General features: G+C 53.6%; 2 protein-coding genes across 8 annotated transcripts in view; one reads left to right on the top strand and one right to left on the bottom strand.

Annotated features, from left to right (window-relative positions):
• Positions 1-4,501, top strand: part of ZNF362 (zinc finger protein 362) — a 55,692-nt gene extending 51,191 nt beyond the window's left edge. For all 3 annotated transcript variants that reach the window (XM_084821959.1, XM_084821957.1, XM_084821958.1), the window contains one exon: positions 1,280-4,501. In XM_084821959.1, coding sequence (XP_084678085.1) covers positions 1,280-1,396 — 117 coding nt within the window. In that variant the 3' untranslated portion in view covers positions 1,397-4,501. The remainder of the gene's footprint in view (positions 1-1,279) is intronic.
• A 2,456-nt stretch (positions 4,502-6,957) lies between these two features.
• LOC146335457 (polyhomeotic-like protein 2) overlaps positions 6,958-17,389 on the bottom strand; it is a 28,957-nt gene continuing 18,525 nt past the window's right edge. For all 5 annotated transcript variants that reach the window (XM_084821960.1, XM_084821963.1, XM_084821964.1 and 2 more), the window contains 5 exons: positions 16,510-16,639; positions 14,020-14,134; positions 13,647-13,788; positions 10,344-10,635; positions 6,958-8,242 (listed from right to left, as the gene is read on the bottom strand). In XM_084821960.1, coding sequence (XP_084678086.1) covers positions 8,088-8,242; positions 10,344-10,635; positions 13,647-13,788; positions 14,020-14,134; positions 16,510-16,639 — 834 coding nt within the window. In that variant the 3' untranslated portion in view covers positions 6,958-8,087. The remainder of the gene's footprint in view (positions 8,243-10,343; positions 10,636-13,646; positions 13,789-14,019; positions 14,135-16,509; positions 16,640-17,389) is intronic.

Below are 17,389 nucleotides of genomic sequence, written 5' to 3'. Positions count from 1 at the left end.
AGTAGCCAGAACACGCCGGCCGGAGGGAGGGGGGGTCGAAGGGCGCCAAGGGAGAGCCGCACGGCTTCCCCCGGAAGCCCGTTGCTCCAGCTGAAGAGAAGCAGCAGCAGCAGGCCCAAACGGGACGCGATGGGTTCCACCCGAGGTCCGAAGCCAGGCCGGTTCTGCCCAGATGGGCTGGCTGAAAGCGCTTGCGTTTTCCACCAGCGTTCCTGGTGGCAAGACGAGGGAGCAGCCTGGGCCACAGTCAAGAAGTGCTTAGGGGTTGTATTATATTCGAGGGGTTTTAACAATCACAGATGAGTAAGATAAGGCGCCCTCCCGCCCTCCTCCCCAGCGCCGCCCTGCCTTGGCCCTCCAAGGCACATTTATCCGGGGGCAGAAGGGTGGACGGCAAGAGCTGGGCAGCAGTGGGCGAATGCGGGGACAAATGGCAGCGCTGATAATAGCAGCTCTGGGTCCTGCAGCTGCCGTCTTTGGCAGCTTCTTTGGCATTTCTCCCAGAATGCCAAACGTCTTTGGCATTTCTCCCAGAATGCCTCTGGGCCGCAACAGAGCGGCCGCTGGGCACGGGGTCCAGAGGCACTGAGGGAAATGGCGATGACGGCGGCTGCAACCTCGGCCTGCCATCTCCCTTTTCAACCCCTGGCCCCCTATTAAAAACAATAATAATTAAGGGGCGCCTGTGTCAACCGCGCTGGGCCCTCTTGGCCCCGGCCGTTTGCCTGCCCAGGCTGGCCCGTGGCGCAGGTCTGCTGACAGCAAGAGCTCCTGGCACTTGGCACGAGCCTGGCAATGGGGAGGGAAACCTTTCAAGGAGCGTCTGCAACCAAAGCCACCCTCCTGCATGTTTGGGGCGTTTTTTAATCCATGCACCAGTCCTGCTCCAGATGGGCCAGGATGGTTCCGCCACCACCGGCAGACTCGGGTGGAGGGGTGTCCCCTTTCGCGGGGCCGCTGGCGATGGCCGCAGTATGTGAGGCAGGCTGTTGAGGAATACGGCCTTGTTCCTTAGGGGTTTCCTCGGCGGTGGCGCAGCAAGTGGGGGCTCGCTCCACCCCCGCGTGGCCCAGGCGCAGAACTCTCGCTTTCCCCTGTGCCGGGAGGTGGAGGGCAGAAAGGTCACGTTCCCCTCCGCAGGCCTGACGAATCTCCTCGTCCTCCCCAGGACATGGGGGTCCCTTGCCTTGCTGACACGGGCATGTGTGGAGCGGGTCAGTGAGGTTGCGGCCTCCCTGCTCCTCCCCTCCTGACTTCCTCCTTCCCTCCTTCTTCCCAGGAGACCTATTTGATGAAGCACATGTCCAAACACACAGTGGTGGAGCATCTAGTGAGTCAACATTCTCCTCAAAGGACCGAGTCTCCCGGCATCCCGGTGCGGATCTCTCTCATCTGAACCGTGGGGAGACCCTCCCCTCGCGCGCGCCGCCCCCCTCGAATCCCAGAAGCAGAGGGGGAAGGACAGGTCGGCTTGCAATATGACCCCACGAACCACAGCCTCCACACCCTCTCCTCCGCGTTCCTTCTGGCCCGTAGCGCTTCTCCCTCGCCGCGGCCGGGGGAAAGAGACCCCGCAAGCAGGCTTGGCCCCGACCGTGCTCGGGAGCGCTGGGAAGCGTCTCCTTCGGTTTTGGTGACAGCCAAAGACAATTCCAGAGCACTTTGAACCTCCATGTCTCCTCCCTCCCCGCAATGCACACGGACACCCACGGACGCCCTTCCTGCCTTGGGGTCTTCTCCTCGGCTCTTTGTCAGCCCTTGTCCGATTCCCTTCTCCATTTTTAATTTCGGATACAAACACATTCAATCCACGGGCCAGTGCTATAGAACGCAATGAGAACGCGCCACTGACCCCCGTCGGGACTCTCCGCTGGAGACACCTCCAGACCCTTCTGGACAAGAACGGGGCAGGGAGGTAGTTGGTGCTATTTGCAAAGGGTGCCATGTGTTCTAAACCCACACCCATCCCGCCGGGGCTTTGCGGGGCGGCATCGCTGCTCAGAGCGGTGTGGGGGGAAAGCTCCTGGGCCAGGAATAGCCAAAGGGAGGCACGTCCTTTCCTCTAGAAGCGGAGGGGAGGGGAACCCCTGGAAGATTGTACAGTTGGTTTGACTGCAGCACCCGCTGGGAACAGAGAGGGTGCGAACGACAGGCAGCTGCACCTCGTGTATCTCCATTTCCACGTCCGTAGGGTTCCTGTCATCTAAGCCTCTGGGGCAACCGAGCGTGGCTTTTGCTCCCCCATCCCAGTCTGATGGACTGCCATGTTCACACCGGAACACGGCTTCTCTCAAGTCAAACTGGCCATTAAGTGTGGCGGGGGGGGGGGGGTAGCGCCCTGGCTCTGCTTTCGCAGTGAACCGAAGACATGTTTTGGCAAGACGCGTTTCGAAGTCGTGGCCCTGTTTTGCGAGGGTTTCCCAATTCAAGATGGCCCGCCCGCCCTGCTGCACAGCTCATAGCTCTGCAGCCTGGCTCCAGGCTGCAAAAGGCATAGGACCCATCCTGCGCCCAGGGAGGGACTCGAGTACCAACTGCATCCCGTTTGGGATACGGTCTGGTGCTTGAGTCAGCTGGCTGACTGATGGGGCCAGACGAAGGCAAGAGCTACGCCATGGCTCTCGTTTCTGGTTTCCGTATGAACGCCGCTGTACGTAAGGCAGGAGCGTAAATGCAGAACGGCATTCTCTGCCTCTTAGGACGCAATCCTATGTACGTTTAGGCAGAAAAAAGCCCTACGACTCCCAGCATTCCCCAGCCAGCTGTGCTGGCTGGAGAATGCCGAGAGTCATAGGGCTTTTTTCTCCCTAAACATGCATAGGATCCTGCCTTGTCCTCAATTGCTATAGTGTCATTGAGTGTGACCCTTTGGGGACTGAAGGTGGGGACCTTCGAGGAGCAGTGAACCCATAGGGCAGTGTCTTTCAGACCACATTCCAGAGATTTCGGGGTCCCCCCACCACAAAGGGCTCATACACAAGAAAGTTGGTGATGTCCCCTGGCGTGCAACCCTATAGAGGTGGCGACAGGCATGCTCTAGACCGCACTCTCTAATTCCGCCTGCTTGGGGGGAGTGGCGGGGTCCACGGGGACTGACAACTGTCCCTTGAGAACCGAGTGCCCCATAGTACATGCCCCACAAATAAGTGCAGATTGCAGGAGCTTAGGAAATCTGCATAACCGCAATAGCGTGATGATCCTTTATCCCTATTTTTTTCTCTTTTACATGCACCTCCTCCTTCCCCAAAGCTCTTTAAGTAAGAGTTATGGGGACATCCCATTCTTGGGCCAAGGCAAGGACTGACCCACTACCCTAAAACAGCAGCAGGGGGAGACAAAGGCTAGGACAAAAAAAACCCAACCGCCTCCACCCAACTTTTTCTTTGGCGAGTTTCCCAAATCTTAGCAAGGACCTACCCATTAGGCAGGTGTCCAAACTCCCCCCCCCCCCAAAAGCATGGATGGGTCAACCAGTCATCCTGCTGTGGGCAAGAACTTGCAACAGCCTTCTGCGGCCTGCATTGGGAAGAGAAGACTGACGCACGAGGGGGGGCTTGTCCCATCCGAGCCAGCAGAGCAATAGTTCCCTTCTTGAAAACGGAACACGCATGCGCTGCTCCTGAAACAGGAACAGGTAACCTTGTCCAGCCACCTGCAGAAACGACTGTAGGGTGATCCCCATCTCCCACACCATGAACCCCTGAAGTGAAAAACCACCAAACGGTGTGTGTCCCCCGCCCCAACATCAAGCACAGAGAGCAAAAACAACGGGGTTTTCTTTTTCAGCAATTTAGGCGCACGATGCCACGACACTTTAACCATCTTGCCAGGTTCTTAAAAGCCACACCTCTGTCCTGAGCGAAGCAGACAGAAGGGGGAAAGGGGCTACAACCCCCCGCCTCCCAAAAAACCAACAACTTAAAAACCACCTCTATATTATGTACTTGTCAGTTCCTTTTGGGGGGGGGGGGGGATATGAATTAACTGTGTAATTTTTTTAAAGAAAACACTTTTTAAGCCTTAAAAATATTATCGTTTTTTTTTTTTTTTTAAATCAGGTTTCTTTTATTGCTGTTTATATTGATTTGATCCTCTCTTCTCTTTTTTTGTTTGTTCCCCGTTCCCTTCCGTCTCCCTTGGTTTTGAATTGATGTTGTATGATATTCAATATTGTAGCCTTTTTTTCTTTTTGGTCAGCATGTTAATAACTGTGTAAATAGGACTCTTATACATAATGTTAACATCTCTTTTTTTCTATATAAAAGCCCAGGCCACATCTAGCTAGGTCCCTAGTTATTATTATTACCTTATTAATGAAAAAAGAGAAAAAGTCTTTTAAAAAGGGTCTCCCCTTCCCACCCACTACCCACCTCTTCCTCTCAAGTCTTGCATTGTGGTTATTGAAGACAGGTGGGGGAAGGCAGATCTTCCTGCACCCAACAGCCCGTTCGCATCGTTTTAAAATGGACATGAAAAATTTTAAAAACTGCTTTGTATTTCTCTGTTGTGGAAAAAAAAATGAATAAAAACGTCTTTGCAACCTTGGGCCGGACTGGCACGGGTACCGCTCTTCTGTCTGGGGTGTGGCTGTGAGGCAAGAAGCCATTGGCTGGCTGTTTCCAGGGGGTGTGGCTCCAAAGCCTCAACAGTGCTGCAGGCTGGGGTGATCCGGAGATGCAAGGCGGCCTTTTAGGGCTGGAGTAGCCCACATGGGTTCAGCCAGGAGGCCCTGCTGCCTTGTTGTTTGGTGGTTTCCCCATCTAGGAAGCTGAAATTTCACACCCCCTACAGCAGGGCTGTTGAACCTCAGAACCGCAGGCCAGATGTCTTTGGGTCCCAGGCCACCCTGCTGAAGTCCTCCAGATGGCTGCCCCCCGCCCCGAGTGCCGATTGTTCGGCCAGTTCTGGGCGCTTGTGCAAGTTCCCCCGCCCCCATGTTAAAAGGTGAAAATGCCTCTCCTGTGTCTTAGTTACTGGGCAAGAAGAGCTTTCAGCTAAAATACGCTGTTATTTTGGGCTCCATCCATTTTCCCTTTAGCTCTTCCAACCACTGGAAAGCTTCTCCAAACTTCAGCCCGTGGCCTGAAAGACACCTCTTGGGGCGAGGCTCACACTGGCAAATAGGTTTTAACCCCTTCCCCCAAACCTGCACAGCCTGTTATTGAGGAGGGGTCTATTCCACCAAGCCCAGAGCCCATTCGCTATTTAACTAGTTTAAGAATTGTAAGCTCCGTGGGGCAGGGACCCGCCCACTTGTACTCTTCAAAGCGCCTGTAACAAAGCTCCCCGGCTTGCCGAGTTTGGTTTCTGATTTGACAACACAAGCAACCACCCCCGGCAAAAAACAGGAGCTCTATGAATAGCCCTTTCCCATCTGTCAATCACTGATTGTTTGACCCAGGAGTCTTGGGAACATCTCTTTCGAGAAGAGCGGTATCTCTAACCAGGCTAGGAAGGGAACTGCAGGTGTGCTCCCTAACATGGGCTAGTAGCAGCCAGTATGAACCTGAGCAGGGTCTTTAGAACGTTTCCCAGAATCCTCAGCAGACACTAGGGCTGTGCACCGCTTCGGCCCGAAGCCTGAATAATGAGTCGAGGCGGGCTGCTTCGGACGTGCCTCCGCTTGATACGAGGTGGGGCAGAATAGCAGCTCACAACAAGGCACCCCGAAGTGAAGTGGTTTGTATGCAAAGCACCTCGTCTGACTCGGTGATTTGTTCTGATCAACCCAGACAGCCTGGCACCAGAAGTTTCAACTTGAGAAAGTTCAGCGAGGCGTCGAGGAGGGAGGGAGCTCTGGCGAATGGGAACGCTAGTTGCCAAATCAGGGCTGAACGTAACCCAGCGATTTCCAATCAGAGACAGTGGAGGAGGAGGGGGGGAAGATTGAATAACTGGAGAAAAAATGACCGTTTCAGTGACAGAGATCATCCTGGTGATGTTAGTTAGGGATGCGAGAATCCGCCTCTGTCCGGGTTCTCCAGACGCTCCCCCCTAGCCCATGCTCCCCTTGCCGGTCCCTCCGCCTCCGCCACAATCATGGTGTTTAAAAATATGGCGATTAGAAGTCTATGTGCACATAGACTTGTACGCAAAAGGCACTGTGAATCACCGAGGGGCAGTCTTTGGCAGCAGAACAGGGAGGTGGCGGCGCAGGGCTGAGGGGTATAGCTCTTTGCTGTGAGAGTTTTTGTGGGAAAAATCGAATTTCAGCTGCACCTAGCACAAAAAAGTCCTGGGCCAAACTGTCGGAAATTTGGCAGGTGGGATCCCCTCCATGGCAGGAGTGAGGCCCCCACGTTTCATGTATTTATCATGAAAAGCGAAAAAGGTATGGCCATTTGTGTTTTCCCATGCAAGTCAATGGGAAAACGCCCAAACCGAGTGATCCGGATACCCGAATCTCACTTTGGATCTGGAACCCAGTCGAAGCGGAGGAGGTCCGAATCGGTCTGAGTCAAAGCGGGGCTGATTTGGAAGGTCCAAAGCGGCACCTGAAACGAAGCAGAGGATCCGTGCACAGCCCCAGCAGACGCGGACAGATTTCGGAGAGCAGAGCACGGGTGGGGAACCCTCCAGATGCTGCTGGACACGGCTGATGGGAATTGTGGTCCATTGGCCATGTTGGCTGAAACAAAGAAATCTGGGGGAAGGGGAAAGCAGAGGTTCCCCCTCCTCCCGTCCCACAGGAAAACCCTAGCAGAGGGCCAGGGAGGGGCAGTGCAGGAGGTGGGGGGGCGAGACCTTGAGTCATTGTGGGAAGGGAGAGCAAGGCAAACATGGGATCTCTGTTGTAGATTTCAGAACACTGAGCCAACCTCTGCCGCCCTATTAAAGGAGCACAACACTCCCGTCTGGCCCCGTCCCAAGCGTCCCTCTTACTCCCATGCTCCAAAAGCTGAGGACAAGATTTCTAAACCACCCGAGCCAGGTAACGCAGGAAAAACCAGGAGCTCCCCCAAATCAGAGGCCTTTTTAATACATTTTTGTTAAAGGAATTTATTAAAAACAAGGTGTGAGGGACAACAGTAGAAAGTCCTTTGTTTGCAGCCCGGACGTCTGCGGTGAGTGGCCAGCACCAGGGAGGTTAAGGGGGCTTTGCACACAAAAACTGTCGGGGGCGGGAGAGAAGCAGCTCAGCTGCGTTCCCAACCCTTCCCCTTCCCCACCCTGCTGATGACTCGAGGAGAACCCACCCACTCTTGACACGTCTGAGGCCAGCCCCATCTTCGAGGGAGAGAGCCAGTCCCTCCTGCCCTGCCTTGAGAGGGGTCGGGGGGGGTCAATGTTTGTGGCAGGCGTTGAGGGGTCTTTTAAGGCAGTCGAAGAACTGGTCCAAAACTGTGGGAGGCAGCTGAAGAACTGGCTGCATATCCGGGAAGGCGGCTCCCGGGAAGACCTGGCTGCTTCCCCTTCAGAAAAAAGAGAAACCGTTGGGAGGGAGGCAATACGTCCCGTCCAGGCACCTTGCCTCCGGCAGCTCTCGGCCCTGCACCGGACTCGTGGAAGGGGGGCAATTCCCAAGGGAAACACAGGTCTGGAGGAAAGACACCTGCCTGCCTCTCCTGCTGCTGTGGAAGCTACAAACCCGAAAGAGCGGCAGAGGGGGGAGGGGGAGGGCACTAAGTGGCGCCACAACCACACACACACACGCGCGCGCGCGCACAAGCACGCCTACACAAAAAGTTAAGGCAACGATCCTGTTTGGCTTTGAGGTTTCAAGTCGGACTGTCCAATCCAAGGGGGTTTCGGTGCCTCCAGGGAGCAGGAGGAGAGGTGTGTGTCCCCCGCCACACCCCCTCCTGCCTGCCACCAGGTTGTCCCACCCCCTCCACCACCACGGTGGCTCCACTGGGGGAGGGTGGAAAGGGACACTAACGCTACATATTATGTACAGCCCCGCACGCTGGCCATCTGGACATCAAAACCCCAAAAGGGTGGGGTCTGTCTCTCTTCACCCCTTCCGTCGGCAGGGGGCTTTGTGCTCAAGTTACATTGTGGTTGGGGGGGGGGGTGCTGCTGCAAGAAAGTCCAGTCCACCTTATCTTCCCTGCCCCTTGAAAAACGCATGCAGCCAGCGTGGGCCTCTAGGTGTCTTTCAGCATGCAGATGCGAGCGTAGATTTTGAGGGCGGGGCCCAGCTTGATGTTCATGGCGCTCATGAGGTGGTCCTCCTTGAGCAGCAGAAGGGCCTGGCCGTCGATCTCTTGCGCTCGGAACTCCTCCGCGATCTCCTGGCAACCTACGGGGGAAAGGACACCTTCCGCGGTCGGCCCGGACCAGGCACTGCCGGAAAGATGGGTGTGCCCGTCCAGCGGAGGCCGACACACACGTGCAGGGCAAGGCATCCGGCTGCACACGCCATTCCGCTGGCTAGGGGCGTCCGAAACCCACACATTGAACGTGAGCGCCATGGCGCCCTCCTGCCCATGCTCCCAGAAAGTGGCGCACACAGGCATACTGCTTGCCATACAAGAGGTGATATACAGCCATCAGGACTAGTAGCTCTCCCACGCTGGAAGCGTTGAAGACGAGGCTGGACAGCCACCTGTCAGGGATGCTTTGACCTGGATTCCTGCACTGAGCAGGGGGCTGGACTTGATGGCCTTGTAGGCTCCTTCCAACCCCACTATGCTATGATTCTATGAAGCTGGACAGCCCATCTGTCAGGGATGCTCTGACTTGGATTCCTGCACTGAGCAGGGGGCTGGACTCGATGGCCTTGTAGGCCCCTTCCAGCCCCACTATGCTATGATTCTATGAAGCTGGACAGCCCATCTGACAGGGATGCTCTGACTTGGATTCCTGCACTGAGCAGGGGGCTGGACTCGATGGTCTTGTAGGCCCCTTCCAGCCCCACTATTCTATGATTCTAGCCATTGATCGTAGAATCATAGCATAGTGGGGTTGGAAGGGGCCTACAAGGCCGTCGAGTCCAACCCCCTGGTCAGTGATAGCCTTTTCCAGGAATTTGTCCAGTCCCCCTTTAACGTTAACCAAATTGGCAGCTGTCACGAATGAAGGTAGCAGGAGCCCGGACGGCTGATCGGGTAAGTCATGTTTGAAGCTGTCCCCCGATTGTTTGGCCGCTTCTCAGCCCGGAAGCTCAAGGCCACACTCTGTTCCTGTTAACTGGGAGAGTGATAACAACTGTGTCTGGTGGGAAGATCCAGCCTCCTTGGAGGGTGGAGTGGGGTGTCCTGGGAGTGGGTGATGACTGGGTGTTTCAAATCTGCCTTGAGTTGCTAGGGCTGGGCAATAAATAGGGGGGCAAAGAAGGGGCAGGTGTCTCTTCTTTTGCCCTGATGGTACTAGGGTGTGCTGCTGCTCAATGGCTATCCTGAGAGGCCCAGACTGTGGTACGTATAGGACAGACTAGTCAGCGTTATTGGTTTGCTCCTGGGAGCGGGTGTCCAGGTGACTGGCGTTCCTGGCTTTGCAGTATTGTGATCTTGCTTGTAATTTCCTGTACAACCCACCACCTCTCCCTTTTCCCTTCCTCTTTGTTCCTTCCCCCTAATAAACTTTTTTCCAACTTCCAGTGTGTGTGGTGTGTCCCGTGTGGTGTATCCTTCAGTGCTAAATACAGTGCCTACTGGCCTGGGAGGGAAGCGACTGGGTAATCTTGGGAGAACTTGGGGCCGAGTTGGGCCTGTCCTACCTTGCAGGGTTGTTGGGGTGAGTCCGACAATCCTTCACAGCGGCCATCGCTACATCATGCGGTAGCGCATTCCATAGTATATGTGCTGTGTGAAGAAGTCCTCCCTTGTGTCTGTCCTGAATACCCCACCCATCAGCTTCATGGGATGACCCTTTGGGGTTCTAGCATTATGGGCGTGGGAGAAAAACGTGTCCCTCTGCACATTCTCCACACCAGGCATCACTTTGGACCCCTCTATCGTGTCTCCCCTCTCAGCTAAACAGTCCTGGATGTTGTAACCTTCCCTCGTGGGGGAACTGTTCCAGCCCCTTGATCATTTGGGTCCCCCTTTTCTGCACTTTCCCCAATTCTACAAGATGTGCTTTTAGGACATTCTCCTGCAATGCACCGTTCTGCACAGGAAGGGCTCTGTGAGCCATCAGCAGGTACCCGAATCCTCTGCGGAGTGGCAGAAGCGCGGGGCTTCCACAGCAGGCTAATCAACATGGAAAAAGTGGCCCCCGAAGGCAGTGAGCATGCAAAGCCCTGGGCCAGGCAAGCGGGAGCGTCTACCATCGTGATCACGAAGAGGGCCGAAACCGGCTGGCTTGTCCCGCTCGGCGTTTCAGAGACATACGAGACAGCCGCGTCCCGAGCCCCAGTGACCCGGACCTGCCTGGGCCTTGACACCCCGGGCCCTTACCTGGCAAGGAGCGGATGAATTCGTAGACGTCTTCCACGTTCCACTTGGTGGGCTCGCTGGGCAGGAAGTGGTGGCCGATGGCCACCAGGTCCCGGACGTGGACGTCGGGCAGCTCCATGTCTCGGTCGCCCTGGCGCCGGCGGGAGGCAGATGAACTGGCCGAGAGAGGAGAGAGAGGCTCCTCGTAGCTGGAGTTGTCCGAGCAGCGGCTCGAGTCCTCTTGCACATGGCCAAGTTGCAGCGCGCTGCCGACCGAAATGGGCCCTGAGCCCGGTGGCAGTGAAACCGGCGCCTGCAGGCACAAGCAGCACAGGGTTGGTCTTGTACCAGGGGAGGGGGAGCGTCCATCCAGCCCAGTATGGTGCCCCCTGACTGGCAGCAGCTATCCGGGGTCTCGCGTAGAGAAGGGTCTTTCCCAGGCCTGCCCAGCTGGAACCTGCGAACCTAGACTCGTCCTGCTCCACCGCCCCCAGATGTCCCTAGATCTCTTGCCCCTGAAACGAATCCTCCCTTGCTGCCCCTTAGGCCTGGAACTGCCTCTGTGTGACCACCTCGTTTCCCTCAAGTCCCTCCTCAAAACTCACCTTTCCCAGGAAGCCTTTGCGTCCCCCCGTGAGTCCCTACACCGTACCGCAACTTAGCCAAAGAACGTGTGATTGAAATGGCCGCGAACTCTTCCCAGTTCCCTGTGCCTCCATTTCCCTCTGTTGTTTCCCTGTGCCTATTTCAGATTGCAAAAAACAGACATAGGGAAGCAGAAGAAGGGGGAAAGCAAGGCATGGGGGAGCGTACTTTAACATGGAGTCTCCAAAGATCTCCTGTTCCCCTGCTGGCACAAAAAAGCTTGGTAGCCTCTCAAAGATGTTATGTCTCCAAGGGCGGTTGATTAGCACGTACGGCTAAGATTATAACTCAGCCGCTATACAGGGTAAACATTTGGATACGGGGCATAAATAAGGAAGCTGAAAGATTTCGACTGCTGTAACTCAGAAGAATTCTTGGGGTCCCAAGGTGTGCGGCTAACGCAGTGTTGGACATTGGATTAGAGAGCCATCCTCTGGCCCCTAGAGAGCATCTGGGGGGCCATAGGATTTTTCGGATTCCCAGATCTGAGGTCGGAGACAGCACTCCGGGCTCCCCCTCGCAGCGGGTGCAGAGAAAACAGCACCAGCTGCCTCCGCGAGGTTGCAAGCATGAGCTCGCGGAGGAGGGAAAAGGGGCAGGCCGGTGGGCAGGGAGGGGAGGGCTTACGCCGTATCCCTGGCTACCTTTCCCTCCCCTTCCCCGATGCCTCAGCTAGACGGATGAAAACGCCCATCTAGCTAAATTGCAGAGCGGGAGGCACACCGCGCCTCTCACTCTGCTTTGGAGACGAATATCAAGGGTGGATCCAAGAGGCTTGCGCCCTTAAGCACCCTAACGTGTATAGCTTGGGCATCTACCCTTTGTAGATGGATTAAATTTTGTTTGGACCAACGGAACTCTTGCTACCCTTCCACCATCTGGCAAGATTCCTAGAGAAATACCTGGGCGAAGGTTAGGGACTTGTTGAGGCTTCCTAAATTCTTCCTCGAAGCTCGTTTCGTCTTGTTCACATTCCCAAATGCGAGCGCCTTTTTTTAAATTGGGAAAATGCGCATTATCGCTTTTTAAAAATACGCTTTTTAAAAATCACAGTTTTCCAGATCGAAAATGCACATTTCTCCCACAGGCTAAAGTGTGAAAATGCAAATTGGAGGGTGCGGGGGGGGGGGGAGATGCACATCAGTACACTTACACAAGTGTGCATTTCTGAGCACAAACACAACTTCGGGAAATTGTGGAAATTTCCCCAGTTTTGCATTCCAGCTCGCATTTGTGGGGGAACAGGAACAAAACTCTCGTACCTTGCTATTAAAGGATCTACAATGTAAAATAACAGATTTGATCTTTTTTCTCTGGACAAGGAGAACGCAAAAGAAGTTCTGCTGTTAAGATTACATGACATTCAACAGCAAAATTTTATAACCTTGGCAGCTAAATTTTCTTCTTCTTTTGGCATTCGCTTCCCAATTGGGAGTAAAGGGACAAATTATTTAAGAAATATAATATAAATGCCAAAAGCTTTGGGTTGAGTTTACATTATCCCACATGTATAATTTACTATCTGCTATGTCAGAGAGGAGAATCAATCAGGATTTTTCATTGCAACCTTATCATCTCAGTGGCTCGGGGGATTTAGAGACTGTAATGCATGTCTTGTTATACTGCAATTTCTATCAGGTTATTAAGAAAGAACGGATGACGTCCTTATTATCTAAATTGCTTGGAAGAGGCTATTTGTTCTGTGTACCTTATTGTTTAGCCGACATTATCCCTGTAGCTACTGAAAAGGTTGCAAAGGTTTTTTCTGGCATGGTTAAGTTGATTTGTCTAGATTATAACCCACTTGGGGCAGAGCCCCATCACTCCTGTTCTCTGCAAAGTGCCATGTACATAGATCATAGAAGAGTAGGGCTGGAAGGGACCTATAAGACCATCAAGTCCAACCCCCGAGATGGCATTATATTAATAAAGAATAAGGTGAAGTCTCTGAGCGGTGACAAAATGAGCGTGTCAGGGGCATTCCAGGACTCTCCCCATTACTAGCAAAGCCTGTGTAAATTATACACAAGAGTACAGACTTTCCCAACTAGTGTATTACAACACCCATCAACCCGAGCCAGCACAGCCATGGCGAAAGATCACATGGTACACCCTGGTGCCCTCCAGATGCTTTGGACTTCAACTCCCATCAGCCTTAGCCAGCATGGCTGATGGTCAGGAATGCTGGAAGATGAAGTCCAAAGCATCACCAGGTTGAGGAAGGCTGGGAAAAGAATGAATTGCAGAATGAACTGCAGAATTCAGCCTCTCTTAGCACAGAACGCTGATTTCCTTTGGACAGTGTAGTACACACAGCCCTGGTTAAAAAACCAAGCCTGGTTAACACACACACACACACACACACACACACGAGTGTGCGTACGTAAAATTATTTTAGAAGCACCTTGCATCATAAAACAAAATGTAACTTGGCAAAAACAGACACACACAAGATCAGAGTTATTCCCATTTTGCAGGTGGGAAACTAACTACTGGGAAAGATGCCCACACACACACGCACCCCCACACACATGTCATACGGTCCCCCTGGGACTTGTACGCCTTCTACTTGCAGGCAGTGGGGAAAGAAGGACACTTGCATGCTTCCCCACAATGTCAAAATGCTCCCTGTCTCTGAAAAACCAGCACCTCGGAGAGACGGACCTTCTCAGCTCTTACCTGTTTCTTGCTTTCTTTACTGAGCGCGGGGAGAGCGCCCTTGCAGGTCCGGCGCCTGCCGTGCGAAGGCGCGCTCGGTTTCTGAAGCTTGCTGCGGTCGGGGTGAAAGAGTCCCACACGCTTTGTGCAGCCCACATTGTACCTGAGAGGGGGGAGAGCACAGGTCAAAGGCTGTGCGTGGCCCACGTTCCAACCCTAGAAGTGGGGGCAGGAGGGGGAAATCAGCTTGATAAAGGATTGTTGTTGTTGTTCAGTCGTTCAGTCGTGTCCGACTCTTCGTGACCCCATGGACCATAGCAAGCCAGGCCTTCCTGTCCTCTAACATGCAGTTAGTAAGGGGGGGAGGGAATGCGACAGATGGGCAGGGCGGTACCTTTTGGCACAGGCCATAGAGCAGAAGCGTTTTGACCGCTTGAACTTGTATGCAAAGTCGAGCCGGCCGCAGAGCTCACACTTCAACTTTGGGGGTGACCCCTCATCTTTGGATTCTGGGGAAGGAGAGCAGAGTTTTCGGTAAGGCTAGCCCATGACGGACCCTCTTATCCACCCCCCCGCCCCAAAGACATGGAAGCCAGACTTCTAGCACGCCTACAGCAAAGTTCAACACATAGAGACACTGCCTTTAAGAACCTAAGAGTCCCCGTTCCTGATACCCAAGGATATCAAAGGAAGGCGGGAAGCTAGCAGGCGGTCACCACCGTTGTTCTCCCCACACCCCACCAAGGTTTACTGTCTCTGAATACAGAGAGCCACCATGAAGCTGTGGTAGCCACAAACAGTCCTGTCCTCCTTACCGTGCCTCATCCCCTTTTAAAGCCACCTAAGCTGGCAGTCATCCTGTGGCAGAGAGTTCCGTAAGTTAACACGTTAAGCATGGTGTGAAGGAGTATTCCCTTGTGTCTCCCCTGAACCAGCTGCTGATCTATTTTAATTGCCTCAGACCTTGCGACAGAGAAAAATCTACCTCCCGCTGCTCTCTCCTAACTTTTATTGCATTCCCCTTTTACTTGCCGTTGTTTCTAAATACTTCCTCTCACAGGCATTTCTTTATTCATTATTTGGGGGTGGGGAAGAACTCAGCATTTCTTGCAGTTAACAGCTCTTGCTTTAAAGTATTGCTGTTTTATTTGTTTCCGGTGCTTGTTTTTATATTACACCTGTATATTATAATAATTATTAGCAGCCATCTTGGGTATCTAGTACAGGAAGGAGAGGTTTACATTTAAGTAGTAATAAATCCTATGCACACTTACCGAGAAGTCAGACCAGCAGAATAAAGTGGAACTTAACTTCTGAGGAAATGTGCACAGGATGGTGCTGAAAAGCCCTTTAGGGCGTTTGTCGCGTCTGTCTTGGGCCCGGAGAACTGTGAGGTAAACCGCCATTATGCCCATTTCACAGGTGGGGAAGAGAAAGCGAAAGAGCCGTGCCGAAAGACTGCGCTATACATCCAAGGCAGAAGGCAGGACTCAAAAACAAGCTGTCCAGTGCTGCCCATTAGCTGGGGAACCTGTGATTCTCCAGATGCTGGACTCCAATCCCCATGATCCCTAACCACTGGCCACACTGGCTGATGGGAGGTAGAGCTGAACATCGTCCGGAGGGACACAGGTCTTCCCCCCAACCCCAACCCCCGCATGCCAAAACCAGCGGAAGGTGCATGTCTGCGGGCCCAAGCATGTTTAGACTTGACATCTTAGGGCTTCACACCTCCTCAACTTGCCACGTTCTGCCTCACTTGTCCGGAGCAAGCATATACTAAAGGTGTGTGGGGGGGGATTCAGCAGTCCCTGGGTCCCACCATCCAAATTAAAGGGAACCATCGTTCACATAGCCCGAATGGAGACATCCTGTGCCATGGCAACAATTACTTTGTTGGAACCAGCCCAGCATCCTGCTTCCAGCAGGAGACAAACTCTTGGAACACGCAAGCAGTGTGAGAAAGGGAGGCGTACCCCCTGCTTTCGGTCTCCAACATCTGACATTCAGAGGTATACTGCCCTTGACCAGGGAGGTTTCAAATGGAGCTATTGTGGCTAAAAGGCCTCTCTCCCAAATGAAACGCATCTAGTCCCCTTTTAAAGCCAGGTAAAGCTAGTGGCCATGAGTTCCATAGGTGAATTATACACTGGAGACAAAAGCCCACGTGGAGTAAAAGAGCAAAGGCATCGCAGCTGGGGGGGCCTCCAAAACTCCAAGGAGTGGGTTCTGAGGACACTGGGAAGAGCAAAAACCTGACTGGCCAAAGCACTCTCAAGAGCCTCCTCTGAAAAGAGGCAGCACCCCCTGGCCAAAATGGCTTCCACATTCTTTCAGGATCGTGGACAGCAAGGGAAGCGACACGGCTAGCCCCCTATGTTCTTATTTAAATGTATGCGGTTTGTTTATTTATTGCATGTCTATTCTGCCTTTTCCTCCAAGGCAGCATATGTGGTTCCTCTCCTCCCTCAATTTTATCCTCGGAACAACCCTGCGAGGTACGTCAGCATGAAGAGGTAGTGACTGGCCTAAGGTGGCTGAGGGAGGATCTGGGTCTCCATAGTCCAAGGGCACTGCCAGCGAGCCTGGCATTTTTACAAAATTCAGAGTGCAGGTCCCTGCCCCAAGGAGGTTACAATCTAACACTCGGCACCAGAAGGGGAGGGAGGGAGGAGATGGAGGCAGGGCATTCAGGAGAAGATTATGCAATTATTTCAATTATGGAGACATGTTCTAAGACAAGCCGGCCCTGCCCACTGAGGAAGGCAGCAAGGGAAGGAAAGGCACTCTGCACATGCTCCATGTCCCTCTCACCCTAGAAGGATACTGCACATGTTGTAAGACTGCTGCACAGTGCTGAAGACACACACGCCCCAGGGCTCACCTTGTAAATAGGGGTCTTCCATCTCGGAGTCGGTGGTGGTTGTGTTGTCCTGGTGCTGAGGTTTATCGGCCAAAAGGCCTTGAGCATACTTCTTCTTCAGGCTCCCCACAAGCAGCGAAGAGCGCCCCACCTGGTGAGAGATGGACAAGGCAGGGTCTTCAAAGACAGCCTTCTCAGTGGTGGCCCCACACCTTTGGAACTCCCTCCCCAGGGAGATACGCATGGCCTCATCACGGCCGGCTTTAAACAAAATAACTCCGAAGACACAGGTGTTTCAGTCTGCGTCTGGTGCTTAAAAAACATACGTTGCTGCTCTCACTTCTGCACCTGCGTGTTTTAAGTGTCACTTGTATGCTCCTGTTTTCATAACATTGTCAGCCGCCTTCTGTGCCCTGAAAGGCAGGCTAAACATCTTCTTTAAAATGAATGAATTAATTAATTAATCAAACGAACACACTGCTTGGGTATGCACCTGGACAACAGAAACCAGAGGATGGGAATGCTTTGGGTGCCAGGTAGATCTCCAGATGTTCTGAACTTCAACTCCCAGCATGCCAGACCAGCAGCTGTGCTGGCAGGGGCTTCTGGGAGTCGAGGTCCAAAACATCTGGAGGCCTACTGTCTGCCCACCCCTGCCCTAGAACAACACGTGTCTCCTAGGGATCTTAGAACAAGATTCTGAGAAGCGGGATCGGCCTGTGGGAGTTGGGGGAGCGGGGAGAACCCCACTCCCCTGGGCTCCTCCCATGCCCCGCTGTCAAACTGGTTTCCCTGCTCCCTTGTCTCTGTCTCATTCCCTACCCGCAAACCGAGCGTTCCACATCCCCTTGCCTGCACACGCAAGTTTCTTGCCCTGGCCTCGTAATGCCACCCCCAGGCC

The sequence above is a fragment of the Heloderma suspectum genome, chromosome 15 (genome assembly GCF_057233095.1).
Source record: "Heloderma suspectum isolate Gila_16-S chromosome 15, 16-S_ref, whole genome shotgun sequence".
Taxonomy (NCBI): Eukaryota; Metazoa; Chordata; class Lepidosauria; order Squamata; family Helodermatidae; genus Heloderma; species Heloderma suspectum.
This window is presented reverse-complemented; position numbering and strand designations above follow the sequence as displayed.